This window comes from Salvelinus alpinus, chromosome 19, assembly GCF_045679555.1.
Source record: "Salvelinus alpinus chromosome 19, SLU_Salpinus.1, whole genome shotgun sequence".
In the NCBI taxonomy this organism is placed as follows: Eukaryota; Metazoa; Chordata; class Actinopteri; order Salmoniformes; family Salmonidae; genus Salvelinus; species Salvelinus alpinus.
This window is the reverse complement of record NC_092104.1, coordinates 28,182,067-28,204,617: the sequence shown is the minus strand read 5'-3', so window position 1 is coordinate 28,204,617 and position 22,551 is coordinate 28,182,067. Positions and strand designations below refer to the sequence as shown.

At 44.4% G+C, this 22,551-nt stretch overlaps 1 protein-coding gene, 1 long non-coding RNA gene and 1 pseudogene across 4 annotated transcripts; all 3 read left to right on the top strand.

Moving 5' to 3' along the window:
• The first annotated feature begins 667 nt into the window (after positions 1-667).
• Positions 668-4,795, top strand: enkd1 (enkurin domain containing 1). 3 transcript variants are annotated; one of them, XM_071352764.1, is made up of 8 exons: positions 668-779; positions 1,565-1,665; positions 1,756-1,980; positions 2,222-2,394; positions 2,611-2,796; positions 3,137-3,276; positions 3,462-3,598; positions 3,804-4,795. In XM_071352764.1, the coding sequence occupies exons 2-8, from the start codon at positions 1,581-1,583 to the stop codon at positions 3,962-3,964; spliced, it is 1,107 nt and encodes a 368-aa protein (XP_071208865.1). In that variant the 5' UTR covers positions 668-779; positions 1,565-1,580; the 3' UTR covers positions 3,965-4,795. The 3 variants fall into 3 exon arrangements, with proteins under 3 accessions (XP_071208865.1, XP_071208863.1, XP_071208862.1); XM_071352762.1 differs by lacking the exon at positions 668-779 and adding an exon at positions 913-1,084; XM_071352761.1 differs by lacking the exon at positions 668-779 and adding an exon at positions 913-1,218.
• Positions 4,796-4,939: 144 nt separating this feature from the next.
• LOC139545229 (uncharacterized) lies at positions 4,940-15,399 on the top strand. Its single transcript, XR_011669013.1, has 5 exons — positions 4,940-5,141; positions 14,468-14,517; positions 14,994-15,045; positions 15,208-15,253; positions 15,364-15,399. It is a non-coding gene; the product is annotated as an uncharacterized lncRNA (long non-coding RNA).
• Positions 15,400-15,444: 45 nt separating this feature from the next.
• Positions 15,445-22,007, top strand: LOC139545838 (DNA polymerase beta-like; annotated as a pseudogene).
• Positions 22,008-22,551: the final 544 nt, after the last annotated feature.

Below are 22,551 nucleotides of genomic sequence, written 5' to 3'. Positions count from 1 at the left end.
TTGTTGTCTGCTGAGTTGAGGAACGAGCAGACCTTAATATAAGAACCTCTTTAGACATTTCATTAGGATAATTGAAGGGTCACAATAGGACTTAGATAAGTTGTAAGTGCAACAAGTACTGATATTGTATCATAATATCACTCACAGCGTTCCAAGAAAACATCTGAGACATTTATGGTCTGTTTGCAGATATTTTAGAGGCTATTTATACATAATTGTTTTATAAAACCCGTATAAACTGTATTTATAATTATATAGCAATATTTTATGTTTAATATTATTCAATTACACAATTTCTTATATATCACGTCTTACTTTTATTTTCCTGCACAAGTAAACGCAGGAAATGCATCACCTTTGTCTCTACTGCCATTCATTCCAATTAGACTGGTTTTGGATTTCTCCTTGACCAAAATGTATTCATTATGGAATTTTGGGGATTATGACATGGCCCCTTTGTTAATTTAATAGCATCTCTATGTCGGGGACATCCAGGTGCTCTGTGGTAGATCGTCGTCGTCCTCAGTATTATCACAGAGGTTCTAAACTCAGAGGCGCAACATCGCAAGACTTCCGGGAAATGTTTGCGAAAGATGCCGAACAGACCAGGCCGGGGTTTGGATCACAGAGGTTCTAAACTCAGAGGCGCAACATCGCAAGACTTCCGGGAAATGTTTGCGAAAGATGCCGAACAGACCAGGCCGGGGTTTGGGATTTGAGAAGTCAATGAGACAAGTGAAAGATTCTTCCTTAGTTGTTAATTTTCTCGAAATCTAAAGGTACAACATAGATTCGAGCCAATGTCTTAAGTATCTGAACATGTTATTACTCCGACTTTGTGAAAGTGACAAACAACCGTTTAAATTATTCCTCAAAAACAACTTTATATTGAAGGAGTGCCTTTGATTTCACGGCATGCACACGCGCAGTTCGATGCAAGACGACAGTTAAGTATTTGTGCGCATGAGTTTAGTTAGCCAACGTCGCCAACAACTGTGTTCGAGATTTCTATTGGAGAAGCAGTTTTAGCCTATCTTTATATTGTACTGTATTTGATGTTATAGTTGCCTCTCACGTATCTGCGGTAGGTTACATTGTTGCCATGGTGAGGGATTTGTCTTTAACACTGTTGTCTCTGCGTCATTACTGACTGCTGCGTGTTGACTGGGCTATTAGGTCTAGCTACAGTTGGTTTGAAGTCTGGAGTATTTTATAAAGGTAATATTTGGCAGAAAAGCTCTAAAACAGATTCTAACCATTGTGTTTATTTAGGCTAGTGAATGTTAGCTGTAGTTGTAGGAACAGTGCCGTTTAGTTATCATCAGTCGTCAATGAATGCATCGATATCTTTTGCTAGCTAGCTAACGTTCGCTAACGACTGCTTTTTCTCTAAACTTGCAACAGTAGGTCATGATCAGCGTGTAACAGTATTTTCTAACTGGCATTACATTTTTTGCTTAAATGATAACGTTACTTTCTGAAATGTGAATTCAGTGAAAAACCTATTCGAGTAGCTAGCTAGATAGCTCAATTGTGAATATCTTTCGTCTCTGTCTCGCAACAGCCACAGGTGTTCAGTGATGTGCGAGGGTCCATCCATGATATCTGGGCCCATACCCCCAGATCCTTCCCTTTCCCCCGAATACTACAAACGTCCTGCATCTGGTAAGATAGCTAAAATGTACAGCATTTTAAAATCCCAATAATTGTTGGTACAACATGTCACACGGTGTCTTCCGTACTTCCTTATCCCAGCCAGGGGTCGTCTGGAGGGGAACGCTCGTGGGACCCCAGCCCTTCTCTCTGGTCCCCTGGCCCCGGACCCTGTGTTGTACCCAGGCTGCTACAGCGCCCGTGCCCCTCAGCACCCCCGCATCGGCCCTAACGCCACACACATTCTGGAGAGGGGCCAGAGAGGGGTGGTGGGGGCCCTGCTAAGACTGGAGGGGGTCTCACTCAGTCCCAACCCCTCTAAGCACAGTAAGTCCAACACCTACTGTTTCGTGGTAACCACAGGCCAACATCATCTTCCACTTAACTTGCCAAATTCAAAGCCACATTTGTGGTTGTAGTGGATGGACTGTTTGTCATTGTAGTACATAGCATGCAAGGGTGGTGACTGTCATTTACTATACAGGAAAATACATTTAAAAGGTTCAACAGAAACAATATGGGACTGTTACCTTTCTCTCATTCCCTGTATTCTCTGTTTGTCCCACAGAGCAGCTGGTGCGTGACTACGGAAAGGAGAACGTGCGTCGGCTGAGGGAGATCCAGAGACGCTGCAGAGAGCAGGAGGCACAGAGGGAACACTCCCGTCCCGTCCCGGTCAAAGCCCTGTGGAGCTCCCCTAAATACCAGGACATCCCCTCCAGGGTCATGGCCCAGCTACAGGTGAGGGGGACTGGGAGATAGGCAGCCCTTTGTTTAGTGCACTGGGGGCTTCCACACCAAGCATAGACCTGTGCCAGTTAGTTCAAATTATAAGGATGTCCAGGGATGCTGTGCCCTCTTCCTATAACAAACCAGGGCACCACCATTAGTGTGGTATTTTTGTAATAATGTGGGATCGATTCTACATGGCTTCCTCTCTCTCTCTTCCTTCTGCAGGAGACCAGCCCTCCTATGAAGCCAGAGTGTCAGAACTTTTTAAAAGCACATTCTATCTGTGGCTCTGCTGGCCCCCCGAGACTAAAGCGGGCTCTCTCACCCTCCGCAAGACCAAGCTGTGCCCCGTCGCCGCCCCCCTCACCTCGCTCAGCCTCCCAAAACCATACAGAGAAACTGAGTTTACAGGTGAGATAGGCACATTAAAATAGCCCTGACTGAATTAATGGATGGACTCCAACTGAAATGTAAACATCTATTCCTCCAATCAGTGTGTATTTTAGCTGTGTATTTGCACATCTACCTCCAAACCTTGCCCTCTATGGTTGGAACCTCCACAGCTGAAGGTTGAGACATCTTTTTATTCAACTTCCATTTACCTCCAAATGTGGCTGAGCAGAATATCTCTTCTGTACTGTCTGTTTTCACCTATTACCAATATCAAAAATAAATGTGGTATGATTATTTTATGATGTGCTATGCTCTGAGCCCAAATGCAAACTTAATTAATTAGAATATTCTGTTGCAGGTGCAGGGCAGGATGGTGGACTTTGTGAGCCACAATGCACAGGCTGCAGGGAAGACAGTCCTCCGTCGCTCCCAGTCATTGACCAACCTGAGGAACAGTCAGCCCCTGCCCAGCGCCATCAAGGGACAGGTGCCTCAGTAGTAAGTACACTGAACCAGTATACATTATCCTCCTCTGTAACTGCACTGAACAAAAAGTCTATCTTGCATTCAAAAGCGGAAGTCACTGGAAGTAGCAAATCTTCACTCCAGATCCAATAATTCTGCCTCATAGTTAACAAAGCATACTTTTTCTGACACTATGAATCATTCTCTCTATCTATCAGCCTTGAGGAGCGGAAGGAGCAGTGGCGACGGGAGGAGGAGGAAAAGAGGAGGAGTATTCCTGATCCATCCATCCCAGCTGGTCACACCCTGATGCCAGAGATGGAGAGACAGGAGACCCTGGAGTCACTCAAAGAGAGTAGGTCTTTTACCACAAGCACTTTTACATTATTTGTCTTATACCTATTATTTTTCAAGTTGCTTAGTATGTATACATCAGCTCAAATAGATGGTATTTACTATTGAAAAGATGCTGTGTATTTGTGTTGAACGTTCAGACCAAGATGGATGCTCTTATTTATTCTTTCTCTTTCGTCTCTCTCTCTCTGTCTCTCTTCTTCTAGCGCATCGGTCTCTGGTGAGTGAGCTGCTGTCTCTTCCAGTCAGAGCCGACTCTCTGGGTGTCCGTTCCCGTCGTGCTCAGCTGGACCGCAGGCTCTCTGAGGTGGAGGAGGCCATCAAGATCTTCTCCAGGGACAAAGTCTACATCAAGACTGACTCTTAACACAAGAGGAGGCCTGCCTGGATCTTATTCACTAGGCAAGATCATGGGAGAAAACATTCTGAAGCCTGGGAGACACTATTTGAACTTGTTCCATGAAGGCTCTTTTTATTTTTTGTTCTCTCCTTTGTGCCTACTGAATGTGATCCTGCAGTCTGAGGCTGCTGGGAAATAGCCTAGACTCTAGAGCTATTATTAGTGTAATTTACAAAGAGGGGAAATTGTAAAATGAAGTGATTCATTTCTCCTGTGACACTAAGCAGGTTGCATTTACTAGTGCTTGACTACCAATGGCCTACTACTGAATGTATTGTAATAATAATACATTACAAACAAGAATCTCAAATTCCCTTGAAAACAAATGTAGGGATCTGGCACTTCATGGTTGATGGTCTTTCACAGCTTCAGATGTAGAGGCATTTGGGAAAGGCAGTCAGTAGCAGTAGCTTGAGCAGAAGGCGCATCGATGATACAGACCGGCAGGGAGAACGTCAGTCAGATACTTTTCTTAGGAGGGCAATTAGGCAGCCCTACTGTAAACCAAGCACTTCTGTTGGCAGAGAATGTACATACCTTCACTGTAGTTGGTGCGTGTAATGCCCATTTTAGCTGACTCAGAATCATATCAACTTGGAACTGGCACAAATGTGATGTTTCTCAGTTACATCCAAAGTGGGTTTATTGTCTGGCATTTGTCATTGACTGTGACTGTAATGAAGTAATTAGGTGTGTAGTACTTGAATTCTAGTTTTGTATTTCATTAAACTTTGAGGGTGTTTTATGGGTACTCGTCATATGAATGTGAGGACCAGACTCCTCTATACAGCACTCAAACAATTGTGTCCGACCTCTATTTTCAGTCCTTTTTTATGTGTGTACCATATTCGCATAATACTACCCGCTCACTGGTCTACTTTCAACCATTTTTTTTTATTTATCTCTTGCTATTTCTGTGTTGTCACGCACGCCCTGCTCCCTCGTAGTGGAGTTCATTGCTCGTCTACTCTACCCTGTTAATATTAAGAGCTAGCAGGCTGCAGAGGCAGTTTTAGCTAGCTACATTACTTGCAAGAAAGTAAAATAATAATACAACATACTTTGAAAAAAGCTGGAATAGAGATGAGTAAAAGGAAAGCGCCACAGGAATCCCCAAACGAGGGAATAACAGACGTTCTTACAGGTAAGTCAAGGGGCGTGCTAGCTAACGACACCTGGCTAGCACATATGAATAGGTTAGCTAGTCATCACAGTACCTTCTTTTCTAGCTACCTTAATTTGCAAGCAATAGGTTAAGCAGATTGACATATTACTAGCTAGTATGTAAAACACGAATATAAACGTATTTCATTATTTAAAACTAGTTGCAGTCCTCGTAACGTTTAGTTAGCTAATAGCTGTGTCAAACGTAATTGAAACCCCCTTTGCACAGCCTGTTAACGTGAGGTAAAACGTCAGCCTCTGTGGTGATCATGGCTAATAGCCTGTGAAACCAACCAATATTCTGTTAGTTTCTTCAATATGCGAAGTCTGAGTGAGTATGATTCTATATTTGTTTCTTACACTCCCAGAATTGCCCAACTATGAGAGGAATGTCTTTTTATTCTTTTTTAATATATATATATATATTTTTAAATTACCCCCCTTTTCGTGGTATCCAATTGTTAGTAATTACTATCTTGTCTCATCGCTACAACTCCCGTACGGGCTCGGGAGAGACGAAGGTCGAAAGCTATGCGTCCTCCGAAACACAACCCAACCAAGCCGCACTGCTTCTTAACACAGCGCGCCTCCAACCCGGAAGCCAGCCGCACCAATGTGTCGGAGGAAACACCGTGCACCTAGCTACCTTGGTTAGCGCGCACTGCCCGCCACAGGAGTCTCTGGTGCGCGATGAGACAAGGATATCCCTACCTGCCAAACCCTCCCTAAACCTGACGACGCCCCACGGACCTCCCGGTTGCGGCCAATGAATATAGTTGGTCACAAATGTTTGATCTTGAACAGAACTTTCAACATCTCTCAATCAAAATTGTACTGCCAGAAGTACAGAAGACAGTGGGAGTCTGTACCTGAACAACTGTCAAATCAATTTGAGTAACGCTATTGTGTATTCTACATAATGACGCAGTTTCACGCAATGATATCACAACGTCATTTAGCAATAAATCAACCTGCCTCCAGCAACTTACCCTGAAAATTAGTAGGCAACACTGCAACCAACTCTCTTATTCCTGCCCCTAGGCACAAATATACCCCATACTCAAACTGAGTTCTGCTTTAATTCTATCGTAAGAGTAAAACCAAACTTTCCAACTTCCTCTACTCCAAAATTTAAAAGTACCATGTACTTCGCTAAATTTATAACGTATGTCAGTCAATCCATAAGAATAAAAATATTCGATGGGCACAACTATCGTAATTATCTCTCCGTTATTATTTAGAATTCATTAGATTTAGGTAACTGTCTCTTCTATGATTCAGCATTTTAAATACGGCTCCATTCCCAATACGTTATTCCAGCGGACCATTTAAGCAAGACAACGTATTCCATCGAAATCGCCCCGCTATTATTTAGAATGGATGGGTCTTTCAATTTAACTTAAACAAGCTATTAAAACGTTCAGTTTATATCCTAAACAAACACTGACTAACCGTATCTCTCCCGGCAAAACATATCAGTATTTGAATTACAATCTGAATGAATTTTAGTCTATCGGTGCCAAGGCTGAGATACGAACCCGAGTCTCCCGCGTGGCAGGCAAAAAGTTTACCGCTGAACCACCATCAATATTGGAATGACGGAGCCTCCCTGCAGACACCTCTATTATTATAATTGTGTATTGTGTGTTGTGTGTAGCCGCAAACTCCGGTGCCGAGACAATTCCCAGAAAATAGCCCTGATTTAAAGGTCCAAGCTTTTCCCCAGCGAGGATTCTCCTTACTCTCGCTCCCCTTGTCTCTGCCCTTCTCTTTCTCTCCCGATTGTCGTGCCTGACCTTCCCCTTAGTTGAATTACAATTTCGGTGGTTGTGACCTACTCGGTCACAATGTTTACAGGGAGCATTACACTCCCGGGCGAAATGTACTGTCTCATTGCAATTTAAACATTTTTTATCGGCTGATCCTGTCCATTTTTTATTTTCCCCTGCCTTCCTCTCTCTCTCTCTCTGGCTTCTGAAAGCCAGACTCTAGCTGTGTTTAAACCTTGTTCCCTCTGCTTATTCTCATCCTTTCCACATTCCTTATGTATCTGTTTTATAAGCAATTCTAGCTTTTCGTGTCTCTATGTGTGTGCTTTTTTACCGTTATCCAATTACTATAGTTTTGTCCTGCACAATCTATGTGTGTGTCTCTTTTTGTGGAACGGTCGAACCTATTTTGCACGCCTCCGGTAGTTCTTGCCTCCCTTCCTACTAATATACTTTAGATCAATTACTTCAACCAGTGTTACTTTTAGGTCTTACTGTTAGATCTTAGTATGTTAGATCGGCTAATGTATATTGGCCAATTTAACGTTTAGGTCTCAACATTAGATAGTTTCCATTGGTAGTGCGTGCAGATACCTTCGTGCCATTTCGGAAAATCTATGTGTATGAAATGTTTGATGTGTGCTTCTCCTTTCTGGAAACTTTATCTATAGAGTTGACTGTCAATCGGACATTAGGTCTCAAAGTTAATATCTCGTATCCACTCCACTATATTAGGCTTCCCTCTCCTCCTTTTTGGACTTTATTTCAGTACTGTATAGGTTAAGTTATCTTGTTCGCATATAATTACCTCCCTCTCTCACCAAGCCTAGTTTATATCCTCTTAGGACTTTATTTAGGTATGTTTGTTGAATTGGATCTATGGCTAATCTACCCTGTGTTTAATTAGCCATATGAGTTATCCTATTTGTACAAGAACACCGTCCTATCTGTCAGGACCCGGTGCGAGAAACAGTCACTAATAATCGTCAGAACCCAGAAGATGAGGCAGACACAGCAGTACTAGAGATGGTGGTTTAATTAAAGAACAAAATCTTCAGGCAAAGAAACTAAATCCACAATGTCCAAAAATAAAGCCAAGAGGCACAAAATGGAAATCCTCCAAAATACAAAAGAAACTCCACAAAGTGGTAAAAAACAGCAGGGAAAAACAAACCTCAAAAGACTACTCAAATAATACACAAGAACTAAACCAGAGAACCTCTGGAAAATCCAACAAGAGAAATATCTGTATAAAACAAGGCTTGGGCTGGGGCTGGGTGCTAACTTACAAACACTGAGCAAGGAACTGAGGAACACACAGGGTTTAAATACTAACAAGGGAATGACCTACAGGTGCAAACAATAATTAGAGCAAGAAAAACAAAAGGTACAAAAAAGGTGCAATGGGGACATCTAGTGACCAAAACCCGAACAGTCTTGGCCAAAACCTGACAGAATCCCCCTCCTAGGAACGGCTCCTGACGTTCCTACCAGCCTTCTCAGGGTGGAGGGTCCTGAACTGACGAATGAGGTCAGGGTCCAGTATGTCCTTGGCAGGAACCCAGGAGCGCTCCTCGGGACCGTAGCCTTCCCAGTCCACCAGATACTGCCAGGACCGCTGCACCCGGCGGAAATCCAGTATCCGGTGGACGGTATAAGCCGACTGGCCACCGATGACACGGGGCGGAGGGGGAGGTCTGCCTGCCGGGATAAGGGGAGAAAAAACAACAGGTTTTAATAAAGAAATGTGAAATGTTGGATTGATCTTAAGGGATCTGGGTAAGTGCAGGCGAAAAGTAACGGGATTGACTCTCCTGGCAATCTTAAAGGGACCGATGAACCTCTGGGACAGCTTGCGAGACTCCACCCGTAGTGGTAAGTTCTTAGTTGAGAGCCATACTCTCTGGCCGGGGTACAGGGTAGGACCGGGACGGCGACGTCTGTTGGCTTGTCGTTGGTACTGCTGAGAGGAACGCAGAAGATTAAGACGTGCCTTCTTCCACGTAAGCCGACAGCGTCTGATGAACCTCGAGGCTGAAGGCACTCTGACTTCTGCCTCCTGGTCCGGGAACAATAGAGGCGCATAGCCAAACTGACACTCATGCGGGGATATACCAGTGGAGGAGGAGCACAAGGTGTTGTGCGCGTACTCGGCCCAAACAATGAAGGATGACCATGTGGACGGGTTGTTGGAAACCATGCATCTGAGGGTGGTTTCCAGCTCCTGATTCATCCTCTCAGTTTGGCCATTGGACTCCGGATGGTACCCTGAAGATAAACTGGCCGTGGCCCCTATGAGTTGGCAGAAGGCCTTCCAAAACCTTGAGGCGAACTGGGGACCTCTGTCGGAAACCATATCTTGCGGAATCCCAAAGACTCGGAACACATGGTTAATCACCAACTCAGCTGTTTCCTTGGCAGAAGGTAATTTGGTCAAGGGAACAAACCTGGCCGCCTTAGAAAACCTGTCGATGATGACTAGGATCGTAGTATTACCATGGGACGGAAGAAGGCCAGTAATAAAGTCCAACGAGATATGGGACCAGGGTCGGTGGGGAATAGATAGAGGGTGAAGGAGTCCTTGAGGGCGGAGGTGAGAAGATTTGCCCTGGCAGCACACGGAACAGGCCTTGACGAAAGTGGCAACGTCTTCTTTTATGGTGGGCCACCAGAACTTACGCTGGATGAACTCCAAGGTGCGACCTACGCCCGGGTGACAGGTGAGGCGAGAGGAGTGCCCCCACAGAAGGACTTGGGACCTTGCTGCCTTGGGAACAAACAACCGATTAGCAGGACCTCCTCCAGGGCCCGGTTCGATGGCTTGAGCTTGTTTCACGGAATCCTCCACTTGCCACGAGATCGGAGCCACGATCTTAGCGGCCGGAAGGACAGTCATGTCAGTATCTTCTCGAATGGCAGGAGAGTAGATTCGTGACAAGGCGTCCGGTTTGAGATTCTTCGACCCGGGTCTATAGGTGAGGATAAACTGAAATCGGCTGAAGAAGAGACCATCGAGCTTGTCTGGAGTTCAACCGCTTCGCCTGCTGGATATACTCCAGATTTTTGTGGTCCGTAAGCACTTGAAACGGTTGAGAAGCCCCCTCGAGCCAGTGTCTCCATTCCTTCAATGCCATCTTAACCGCTAGGAGTTCACGATCCCCCACATCGTAATTCCTCTCGGCCGGGGTAAGCCGGTGAGAGAAGAAGGCGCAAGGATGAAGCTTCTTGTCTTCACCCCTCTGAGACAGGACAGCTCCAACCCCAACCTCTGATGCGTCTACCTCCACCACAAAAGGTTCATCCGCCGTTGGTAGTGTCAGGATGGGAGCAGAGAGGATGCGCTGCTTGAGTCCTTGGAAGGCCGTCTCAGCTTCTCTTCCCCACAGAAACCTTGTGTTGCCACCCTTGGTTACAGCTGAGAGAGGGGCTGCCACCGAGCTGAAGTTCTTGATGAACTTGCGGTAAAAGTTGGTGAAGCCCAGGAAACGCTGAACTTCCTTAACGGACTTGGGGGTGGGCCAATCCGCTACCGCCCCTACCTTCTTGGGGTCCATCTGGACTCGACCGGGTTCCACTATAAATCCCAGGAATTGTACTCGAGAGGAATGGAATTCACACTTTTCCGGCTTAACGTACAAATGGCTGTCTAGGAGGCGTTTGAGCACTTGTCTGACATGCTTAGTGTGTTCTTGAAGGGAGCTCGAAAAGATGAGGATGTCATCCAAGTAAACAAACACGAAGATGTTAAGCATATCCCTAAGCACATCGTTTATGAGCGCTTGGAACACAGCCGGGGCGTTGGTCAGGCCGAAGGGCATCACCGAGTATTCGTAGTGACCAGTAGGCGTGTTGAAAGCGGTCTTCCACTCGTCCCCGGGTTTGATCCGCACAAGATGGTATGCGTTCCGCAGGTCAAGCTTAGTGAAGACAACTGCTTCCTGGAGCAGCTCAAAGGCTGTGGCCATAAGGGGTAGCGGGTAGCGGTTACGGACGGTTATGGCATTGAGTCCCCGGTAGTCAATGCAAGGTCGTAATCCACCGTCTTTCTTGGCCACAAAGAAAAACCCTGCTCCCGCCGGCGAGGTAGATGGACGCATGAGGCCTGCTGCCAGAGCGTCCTTGATGTAGGTATCCATAGCAGCTCGTTCGGGAGGAGAAAGGGAAAAGATCCGACCCCTGGGAGGGCAGGTCCCCGGAAACAGGTCGATGGTGCAATCGTAAGGTCTATGGGGTGGTAGTTTGGTGGCCCTCTGTTTGCTAAATACCAGTTTGAGGTCATGGTAACACTCGGGAACTCGGGACAGGTCGATGGATTCTAGAGACTCGGAAGGGGAACTCTGGGAACTTGGGAAGATACAAGTGGCTTGGCACGTAGGACCCCACTGCTTGATAGTGCCCACAGACCAGTCGATGTGAGGATTATGGCTGTGAAGCCAGGGATAACCAAGGACGAGAGGGAACTCGGAACAGGAGATCAGATGAAAGTTCATCACTTCCTGGTGTTGGGAAACTGAAAGTCGCAAGGGGGTAGTGGCACGAGTGACAAGTCCAGATCCCAAAGGGCTTCTATCCAACGTAGTAACCCTTATGGGGTCACTTAGAGGTTCAGAAGGAACGCCATTCTCCTTCGCCCAGACCCCATCCATGAAGTTACTTGCGGCTCCAGAGTCTACCAAGGCTTGAAGAGAAAACTCGTGGTCGTCCCAGGAAAGGGTAACTGGAATGAGCAGGCGGGAGTTGGATGGATGGGAGGAGGTTATGTTTCCCGTTACAGTCCTCCCAGGCCTGCACGGGAGAGTGCGTTTCCCTGGAGCCCGGGACACGTGGAGCGGAAATGGCCCGGTTTGCCGCAATATAGACAGCATCGCTCCCTCATCCGGCGGTCTCTCTCAGCCTGGGAGATGCGTCCAACCTGCATGGGTTCTGGTGGAGCCAGCGAGGATAAAGGTGGAGACTCGGAGCTGGAACCGATAGGAGCTAGGGTGAGCGGTCTACGGTTGAGTTCTCTCTCTCTCAGACGCTGGTCTATGCGTGAAGCCAACTTGATAAGGGACTCGAGGTTGTCCGGTGGTTCCCGAGTGGCCAGTTCATCTTGGATGGTGTCAGAAAGACCCTTCAAAAAACACACTGTGAGCGCCTCGTCGTTCCAGCCACTTGCTGCTGCCACAGTGCGGAACTGGATGGCATAGTCCGTCACGCTGCGCCGACCTTGGCGGAGAGTCAGGAGCTGTTTGGCTGAGTCAGGGCCGTTGGTAGGACCTTGAAACACTCGCTTGAATTCTTCAGCAAAGGTAGAGTAGCTGGCACAGCAGGGACTTTGGGCATCCCACACAGCAGTAGCCCAGGCTAGGGCTTTTTCCGACAGCAGGGTGATGATATATGCTATCTTGGACCGGTCGGTGGGAAACGACGATGGTTGCAGCTCAAAAGAGAGAGAACATTGGGTGAAAAACCCATTACAAACACTCGGATCCCCTGAGAACCGTTGGGGAGGCGGCAGACGAGGTTCAGCCAGGGGGTTAACTGCCAGGGGCACTTGAATCGGATGAACTGGAGCAGAAGCGGTTGCCGGGGAAAGTCGATCCGAAATCTGCTTTATGGAAGTCAGCATCTCTGACAGAAGTTGAGAATGTCTAGCCATTAAGGCCTCTTGCTGAACCAGAGCAGCTTCGTGGCGTTGGACAGTCCCCTCGTGGTGGGACAGCATGGAAAAAAAATCCTGGGTACTGGCTGCCTCTGGGTTCATTATAATGTCTCAGTGTTTCTGTCAGGACCCGGTGCGAGAAACAGTCACTAATAATCGTCAGAACCCAGAAGATGAGGCAGACACAGCAGTACTAGAGATGGTGGTTTAATTAAAGAACAAAATCTTCAGGCAAAGAAACTAAATCCACAATGTCCAAAAATAAAGCCAAGAGGCACAAAATGGAAATCCTCCAAAATACAAAAGAAACTCCACAAAGTGGTAAAAAACAGCAGGGAAAAACAAACCTCAAAAGACTACTCAAATAATACACAAGAACTAAACCAGAGAACCTCTGGAAAATCCAACAAGAGAAATATCTGTATAAAACAAGGCTTGGGCTGGGGCTGGGTGCTAACTTACAAACACTGAGCAAGGAACTGAGGAACACACAGGGTTTAAATACTAACAAGGGAATGACCTACAGGTGCAAACAATAATTAGAGCAAGAAAAACAAAAGGTACAAAAAAGGTGCAATGGGGACATCTAGTGACCAAAACCCGAACAGTCTTGGCTAAAACCTGACACTATCTCACAGCACCTATTTAATATCCCCCCTTAATAACCCCTCTGGCCACCAAGGCCGCCGGATCTATTAAGCCTTAATAACCCCTCTGGCCACCAAGGCACCCGGATCTATTAAGCTAATTTTATTTATGGTAGTGCACCTTACCTCAGGGAATTTCGGACCTGCCCTGTTATCGATATTGGTTAAAAAAGCTCCTGGTGAATCTGTTTGGAATACCCAAGCTCCTATTATTGATCAATTCTAAACATTTTAGAACATCAAATCAAAGATATCTTAAATCATTCCCCCCAAATTCGTAAATAAAGATTTACTGAACTGTCTTGTAGACTTGGAAAAGCAATGTAGGTTGGATCTCGCCACCACCTCTGTCGTGTACCAGTTCACCACTGGCCTGAAATAAACCCTCAATTCAGAGGTCAGGTCTTTGTCTTACGGATCCTGGATCCGCCTGTGCACGGTTTTCAGCAGTTCCTTGGGACGACAGAGGCAGATATTGAGATCCGGCTCGAAGGACCAATTGTTATGAGAATTCTGTTCTCATGTTCATTAACTGAACTTCAATTAAAATACTCTGTCTGTTACTAAGAATTTGTAAGGTTCTTATTAAAATGAAACAGACAGAGGCCAGTCTACTTAGTCAGCAGGTTTATTTACGAGAGCTCTGCTTATCATTTCCTGTACATTGGTCTATATACCTCACATTTCATCATAAATGTCCCTCCTCCTCTCAGAAACAATGACAATATAGTTCACAAGTCTTCTCCTTCTCATACATTGCCTGCCACCTGTTATACAATCTACTACAAGCCCAAGGTCTCTCCCCTCCCTGGGTGGGGACAGAATATCCTGAAAGGAACACAGTAGTACAGCTCGTCTGTCGATAGCTCCTCTTATCTCATACATTGTCTCACACTTGCACCCTGCTTACATACTAAAAAGGAACAAAAAGTCCTTGTTCCAGTTCTGACTAAAACTACACACATCAGATTTAGATTTATGATTCTAATAAATTTCATACAATCATACAGTGACAGGGTAGAATTCCGTTAGTTATAGTTCTACGTTAAATGTATACATAATTTAGTCATTATTCATAAAAATCATAACAGTATGTCTTCTGCTTTGTTTGTTAAACCCAATCACTGACCCCTTTTTTCTAGCCCTGGGGTGGCAAACTCTTCTCGCGGAAAACTACTGTTCCACAGGATTTTGTTCCAGCCTTTATCGAACACACCTAACCAGTTAACTCTCCCTCCTTCTCCAGTCCAGCTTAGGCCAGAAAGTTTTTTGATGAGGGAGTGAAGACCCTGGAAGGTTTGCTGAACTTTTAGAGCTACTTTTTACAGCACTTTGGATTTGAGATGATACAATGACTATGAGGTTAATGTGCAGACTGTCAGCTTTAATATGAGGGTATTTTCATCCATATTGGCTTACAAACTATCCTATTCCCAAGACATGCTAACCTTTCACCATTACATTAACGGGATGTTATGTTATCATTTTGGGGGGGAATGATATTTATGCCTCTAACTTTCTCAGTCATCATTATTCACGATTCATTCAGGATTATCAGTAATCATGGCAGCATCCACATTAATGTAGAAGTGTTTAGTAACATATTCTATTCCATATCGATTCATCTCAAATTCAAGCTGACAGTCTGCACTTTAACCTCAGTCATTGTATCATTTAAAATCCAAAGTGCTGGAGTGCACAGACAAAACAAAGAATTTGTCACTGTCCCAATACTTTGAGCTCACTGTATATTAACACTGTTACGCTTTTAGATCTGAAGAAAATTGAACACAAGCTCAATCATCATCAGCAGATTGGACTCAAGTAAGTGTGAATTTCCTGTCAGTTGATCACTCTGCCTGCCCCAATGTAAGTGTTTTGCTAATGTTGTATGACCATCAATGGTTGGTGTCTCATACATTCCAATTGAAGTTTCCTGTGCATGCTTGGTGGCATGTGTGTGACACTGCTCTGTGTCTGCTGTAGGTACTTTGAGGAGTTTGAGAAGAGGATTCCACGAGTTAAGATGTTGGTGGGTGATATTTGCTGTTGTGAATACTTTTTATGACATTTTTTAAAAGTGGTTAGAATGGAGTGTATTTACTGTTACTACTGTCTTAGACTTTTTGTGTGTTTGTCCAGACATTCATTCTGCAGGAGCTGGAGTTGCTGGATGCTTTTTAGTATTAATAACTCTGTGTACTGTTTAGATGTGCATGTTTCATGTATGATCAAGGAAGTGATTGCAGTGGGAAGGAACATTTTGTTTTTATAAAAACTAGATTATTTTATGTTTTGGGTAATTTCCTAATTATTTATCTGTTCCTGCATTCTCTTCTGCAGGTGCTGAATCCAGTGGGGATATTGAGATCTTGCTGACTCACCCAAACTACACCTTTATGGATGAGAAACAGGTGACCACCAAACTCCACAATGCCTACTGCTGCTTTGGTACTGTAATGATTAATATACACTAAGATAAGTGGACATTGGGTAAGTGCAATCTCCATTTAAGTGCTTTACAGTTCACCAGTCCAAATACATTTATCTTATTTGCCATGTATGTCTTCATGCTTTGGTTTAGTACATGCATTCATGACAGCCCAAGGGCATTGCATTCAACAGAAGACGACCTCTTATGACCTTCATATGCTCATCCCATCCTTTCTTTGTTCTTCTTCTTCAAGCCCAAACTTCTCCATGTCATGGTTGAACATTTTGAGTCCATTGGGTTCATTACAGACACTGTCCAAAGGAGACACCAAATTCATGGTGAGGGCTGCGTGTGGCTAGCTAGCTACAGGGAATTTTGCTTTATCTGTTTCTTTAACAGTGAAATTAACTAAGATGTTTTGATTTGTAATGTAGTTTGTGCAGCAAGGGTCTGTACTGCATTCACTTAACTAAATTGGAAGCAACCGTTCAAGCACATGGCTCACTGCTTATTTATGTGATAGTTACTCTCTCTAGTCACATTAGTCAGAATGTTTATCTATTCAACCTTTATTTTACCTGGTCGACGACCTGGTCATTGATTTGATAGTTGCTGTCTCTAGGGAGTCTGCCAGCTGCAGCAAAATTATGAAGATGGGGAGGAATATCTTCACAGGCGCATTGATATCAGGTGGGTAGCTAGTTACAAACGCACCTCATCACATGTTGTTCTGATGACTCCGTTACCTGAGGAAGGTCAGACAGAGCACTTTCAACAAGTCATTCTATCTCCCATTATATCTATTTGTCACATGCTTCGTAAACAACAGGTGTAGACTAACAGTGAAATGCTTACTTACAGGCCCTTCCCAACAATGCAGATCGAATGAAAATAGAGAAATAATAGAAAAGTAAAAGCCGTTGTAATAAAGACAAAATTAGTAATGATAACTTGGCTATATACACAGAGTACCAGTACTAAGTCAATGTGGAGGGGTACGAGGTAATTGAGGTAGATACAGTACCAGTCAAAAGTTTGGACAGACGTACTCATTCAAGAGTTTCTTTATTTGTACTATTTTCTACATTGTAGAATAATAGTGAAGACATCAAAACTATGAAATAACACATTTGGAATCATGTAGTAACCAAAAAAGTGCTAAACAAATCTAGACTATACAGAAGATAGTCCATATTATGGGAAGAACAGCTCAAATAAGCAAAGAGAAACGGCTGTCCATCATTACTTTTTAAGACATGATGGTCAGTCAATCAGGAAAATTCAAGTGCAGTCTCAAACTATCAAGCGCTATAATTGTCACGTTCCTGACCTTATTTCCTTTGTTTAGCCTTGTTTAGTTGGTCAGGACGTGAGCTGGGTGAGCATTCTATGTTATGTGTTTTTATGTTGGGTTCATTGTATTGGCCTGATATGGTTCTCAATCAGAGGCAGGTGTTTGTCATTGTCTCTGATTGAGAACCATATTAAGGTAGACTGTTTCTCACTGTTTGTTTGTGGGTGATTGTTGCCGTGTCTGTGTTTGTTCGCCACACGGTACTGTTTCGGTTCGTTCGTTCGTTCCTGTTCGTGCGTTCATGTTTTATGTTCTCAAGTTCAGGTCTGTTCACGTCGTTTTGTTATTTTGTATTTTGTCAGTGTTCTGTTTAGTTGGATAAATCATTAAAATTCAACATCATGAACATTCACCACGCTGCGCCTTTGTCCTCCTCTCTTCCACATAAAGACGAGCGTTACAATAATGAAACTGACTGTCATGAGGACCGCCACAGGAAAGGAAGACCCAGAGTTACCTCTGCTGCAGAGGTTAAGTTCATTAGAGTTAACTGCACCTCAGATTGCAGCCCAAATAAATGCTTCACAGAGTTCAAGTAACAGACACATCTCAACATCAACTGTTCAGAGGAGACTGTGTGAATCAGGCCTTCATTCTTGAATTGCTGCATAGAAACCACTACTAAAGGACACCAATAAGAAGAGACTTGCTTGGGCCAAGAAACACGTGCAATGGACATTAGACCGGTGGAAATCTGTCCTTTGGTCTGATGAGGCCAAATTTGAGATTTTTGGTTCCAACTGCTGTGTCTTTGTGAGACACAGAGTAGGTGAACAGATGATCTCCGCATGTGTGGTTCCCACCGTGAAGCATGTAGGAGGAGGTGTGGGTGCTTTGCTGGTGACACTGTCAGTGATTTATTTAGAATTCAAGGCACACTTTACCAGCATGGCTACCACAGCATTCTGCAATAATACGTCATCCCATCTGGTTTGCGCTTAGTGGGAATATAATTTGTTTTTCAACAGGACAATGACCCAACACACCTCAAGGCTGTGTAAGGGCTATTTGACCAAGAAGGAGAGTGATGGAGTGCTGCATCAAATGACCTGGCCTCCACAATCACCCGACCTCACCCCAATTGAGATGTTTTGGGATGAGTTGGAACGCAGAGTGAAGGAAAAACAGCCAACAAGGGCTCAGCATATGTGGGAACTCCTTCAAGACTGTTGGAAAAGCATTCCAGGTGAAGCTGGTTGAGAGAATGCCAAGAGTGTCCAAAGCTGTCATAAAGGCAAAGGGTGGCTACTTTGAATAATCTCTAATATAAAATATATTTTGATTTGTTTCACAGTTTTTGGGTTACTACATAATTCCATATGTTATTTCATAGTTTTGATGTCTTCACTAATATTATACAACGTAGAAAATAGTAAAAATAAAGAATAACCCTTGAATGAGTAGGTGTGTCCAAACTCTTGACTGGTTCTGTATGTACATAGAACTAGGAATAAAGTGACAGATAATAAACAGCAGCAGCGTATGTGATGAGACAAAAAAATGGTGTAAAAAAGGGTCAATGCAGATAGTTAACCAAATAGCCACCCAAACTATTTAACTAACTATTTAGTAGGCTTAGGGGTAGAAGCTGTTCAGTGTCCTGTTGGTTCCAGACTAAGGACTCGTTCCAGACTTGCATCGGTATCACTTGCCATGCGGTAGCAGAGAGAACAGGCTATGACTTGGGTGGCCGGAGGCAAAATTTTTTTAGGGCCGTCCTCTTGACACCGCCTGATAAAGAGGTCCTAGATGGCAGGGAGTTCGGCCCCAATGATGTACTGGGTTGTATGCACTACCCTCTGTGTCGCCTTGCGGTCGGATGTCAAGCAGTACCAAGCAATGATGCAACCAGTCAAGATGCTCTCAATGGTGCAGCTGTAGAACTTTTTGAGGATCTGTAGGCCCATGCCACATCTTTTCAGCCTCCTGAGGGAGAAGAGGCGTTGTCGTGCCCTCTTCACAACTGTGTTGGTGTGTGTATGTAGACAGGAAGGAACTTGAAGCTCTCGACCCTACACTACAGCCCTGTCGATGTGAATGGGGGTATGCTCGGGCCGCCTTTTCCTGTTGTCCATGATCAGCTCCATTGTCTTGCTGACATTGAGGGAGAGATTGTTATTCTGGCACCACAGTGCCAGGTCTCTGACATCCTCCCTATAGTCTTTCTCATCGTCGTTGGTGGTCAGGCCTACCAACATTGTATCGTCAAACTTAATGATGGTGTCGCTATAACCTTGCTCTAACAGAAACGCAATTTCCCTTATCTTACTGCAGGTTAATTCCTAAGGACCAGTATTACTGTGGTGTGCTGTATTTCACTGTCAGTGACATCTTCAATAAGAACATGAGAACTCCCGCTCTGGAGAAAGGCTTCACCCTCAACGAGTACACCATCCGGCCAGTGGGGGTCACTGGTGAGTCACACAAATATCAGCAGTCCAAAATCAACCCCTTGCCTCTGCTGTTAGACATATTATGTTTGGTTCTGAAAGGTCCGGATGGGTGTAAGCTGAGGAAACTCATATTGCTTACATGCAACGAATCCTTCAGATCCAAGTGTCTAGAGGTGGATTTTGGATTAGACACCTGTATCTTAGATACATTTATGAATTTCAGTAAAGAGGCAGTTAGTAAACAGGCAGTTAGGAAAGCAAAGGCTAGCTTTTTCAAACAGAAATTTGCATACTGTAGCAGAAACTCCAATACGTTCTGGGACACTGTAGTCCATGGAGAATAAGAACATCCCCTCCCAGCTGCCCACTGCACTGAGGCTAGGAAACACTGTCACCACCGATAAATCCACATTAATTGAGAATTTCAGTAAGCATTTTTCTACGGCTGGCCATGCTTTCCACCTGGCTACCCCTACACCGGTCAACAGCTCTGCACCCCCCACAGCAACTTGCCCAAGCCTCCCCCATTTCTCCTTCACCCAAATCCAGATAGCTGATGTTCTGAAAGAGTTGCAAAATCTGGACCCCTACAAATCAGCTGGGCTAGACAATCTGGACCCTCTCTAAAATTATCCGCCGCAATTGTTGCAAACCCTATTACTAGCCTGTTCAACCTTTCTTTCGTATCGTCTGAGATCCCCAAAGGTTGGAAAGCTTCCGCGGTCATCCCCCTCTTCAAAGGGGGAGACACTCTAGACCCAAACTGCTACAGACCTATATCTATCCTACCCTGCCTTTCTAAAGTCTTCGAAATCCAAGTTAACAAACAGATCACCGACCATTTCGAATCCCACCTTACCTTCTCCGCTATACAATCTGGTTTCCGAGCTGGTCATGGGTGCACCTCAGCCACGCTCAAGGTCCTAAACGGTATCATAACCGCCATCAATAAAAGACAATACTGTGCAGCCGTATTCATCGACCTGGCCAAGGCTTTCGACTCTGTCAATCACCACATTCTTATCGGCAGACTCAATAGCCTTGGTTTCTCAAATGACTGCCTAGCCTGGTTCACCAACTACTTCTCAGATAGAGTTCAGTGTGTCAAATCGGAGGGCCTGTTGTCCGGACCTCTGGCCGTCTCTATGGTGGTGCCACAGGGTTCAATTCTCGGACCGACTCTTTTCTCTGTATATATCAATTATGTCGCTCTTGCTGCGGGTGATTCTTTGATCCACCTCTACACAGACGACACCATTCTGTATACTTCTGGCCCTTCTTTGGACACTGTGTTAACTAACCTCCAGACGAGCTTCAATGCCATACAACTCTCCTTCCGTGGCCTCCAACTGCTCTTAAATGCAAGTAAAACTAAATGCATGCTCTTCAACCAATCACTGCCCGCACCTGCCCGCCCGTCCAGCATCACTACTCTGGACAGTTCGGACTTAGAATATGTGGACAACTACCAAAACCTAGGTGTCTGGTTAGACTGTAAACTCTCCTTCCAGACTCACATTAAGTATTTCCAATCCAAAATTAAATCTAGAATCAGCTTCTTATTTCGCAACAAAGCATCCTTCACTCATGCTGCCAAACATACCCTCGTAAAACTGACTATCCTACCGATCCTTGACTTCGGCGATGTCATTTACAAAATAGCCTCCAACACTGTACTCAACAAATTGGATGCAGTCTATCACAGTGCCATCCGTTTTGTTACCAAAGCCCCATATACTACCCACCACTGCAATCTGTATGCTCTCATTGGCTGGTCCTCGCTTCATATTCGTTGCCAAACCCACTGGCTCCAGATCATCTATAAGTCTTTGCTAGGTATAGCCCCGCCTTATTTCAGCTCACTGGTCACCATAGCAACACCCACCTGTAGCACGCGCTCCAGCAGGTACATTTCACTGGTCACCCCCAAAGCCAATTCCTACTTTTCCTTCCAGTTCTCTGCTGCCAATGACTGGAACGAATTGCAAAAATCCCTGAGGTTGGAGACTTATATCTCCCTCACTAACTTTAATTATCAGCTGTCAGAGCAGCTCACAGATCATTGCACCTGTACATAGCCCATCTGTAAATAGCCCATCCAACTACCTCATCCCCATATTGTTATTTTTTGCTCCTTTGCACACCAGCATCTCTACCTGCACATTCATATTCTGCACATCTATCACTCCAATGTTTAATTGCTAAAATGTAATTACTTCTTCACTACGCCCTATTTATTGCCTTACCTCCCTAATCTTACCTCATTTGCACACACTATATATAGATGTTTTCTATTGTGTTATTGGCTGTATGTTTGTTTATTCCATGTGTAACTCTGTGTTGTAGTTTGCGTCGCACTGCTTTTCTTTATCTTGGCCAGGTCGCAGTTGTAAATGAGAACTTGTTCTCAACTGGCCTACCTGGTTAAATAAAGGGGAAATAAAATAAAAATCTCTGTCATTAACTGGTGGGTTAGCCAGCAGTTCATGTCTGTTTCTCTGTGGTTGTCGGTATGGCCGGAGAGCCTCTGGTGGTGGACAGTGAGAAGGACATCTTTTACTACATCCAGTGGAAATACAGAGAGCCCAAAGAGCACAGCGAGTGAAACTAGGGGCTAAAAATACACTTTTTATCCCCACATGATTTACCTTCAAAGGCTGAAAATTGTGTGTGTGTGTTTTAGGGCTTCTATATATTTTGCTGTTTGTTTTCCCAGGAGGGAAAAATAGGACAAAACCTTTTAGGTTTCTCCCACAGTCCCACAGACTTTTTATACCAGGAAATATATATTGAAGTGAACTCAGTGTTTTTGAAATCACTGGTAAATGCAATGATTCATTGAGAAGGAAATATGCTTTAGATTGTCAACACATTTAGAGCTTCAAACACACTTTACCTCATTATATGCATGATCTGGTTTTTGATTGCCAGTGATTTCTACAGTCTCTGACAATTTTTTATTTTATTTATTTTATTTAACCTTTATTTAACCAGGTAGGCAAATTGAGAACACGTTCTCATTTACAATTGCGACCTGGCCAAGATAAAGCAAAGCAGTTCGACACATACAACAACACATAGTTACACATGGAGTAAAACAAACATATAGTCAATGATACAGTGAAAAAAAATAAGTCTATATACAATGT

Coding starts and splice junctions, on each gene's coding strand:
- enkd1 (XM_071352764.1), top strand. CDS start 1,581: ATGTGCGAGGGTCCATCCATGATATCTGGGCCCATACCCCCAGATCCT. Junction 2,395..2,610: donor GGGTCATGGCCCAGCTACAG/GTGAGGGGGACT, acceptor TTCCTTCTGCAG/GAGACCAGCCCTCCTATGAA. Junction 2,797..3,136: donor CAGAGAAACTGAGTTTACAG/GTGAGATAGGCA, acceptor ATTCTGTTGCAG/GTGCAGGGCAGGATGGTGGA.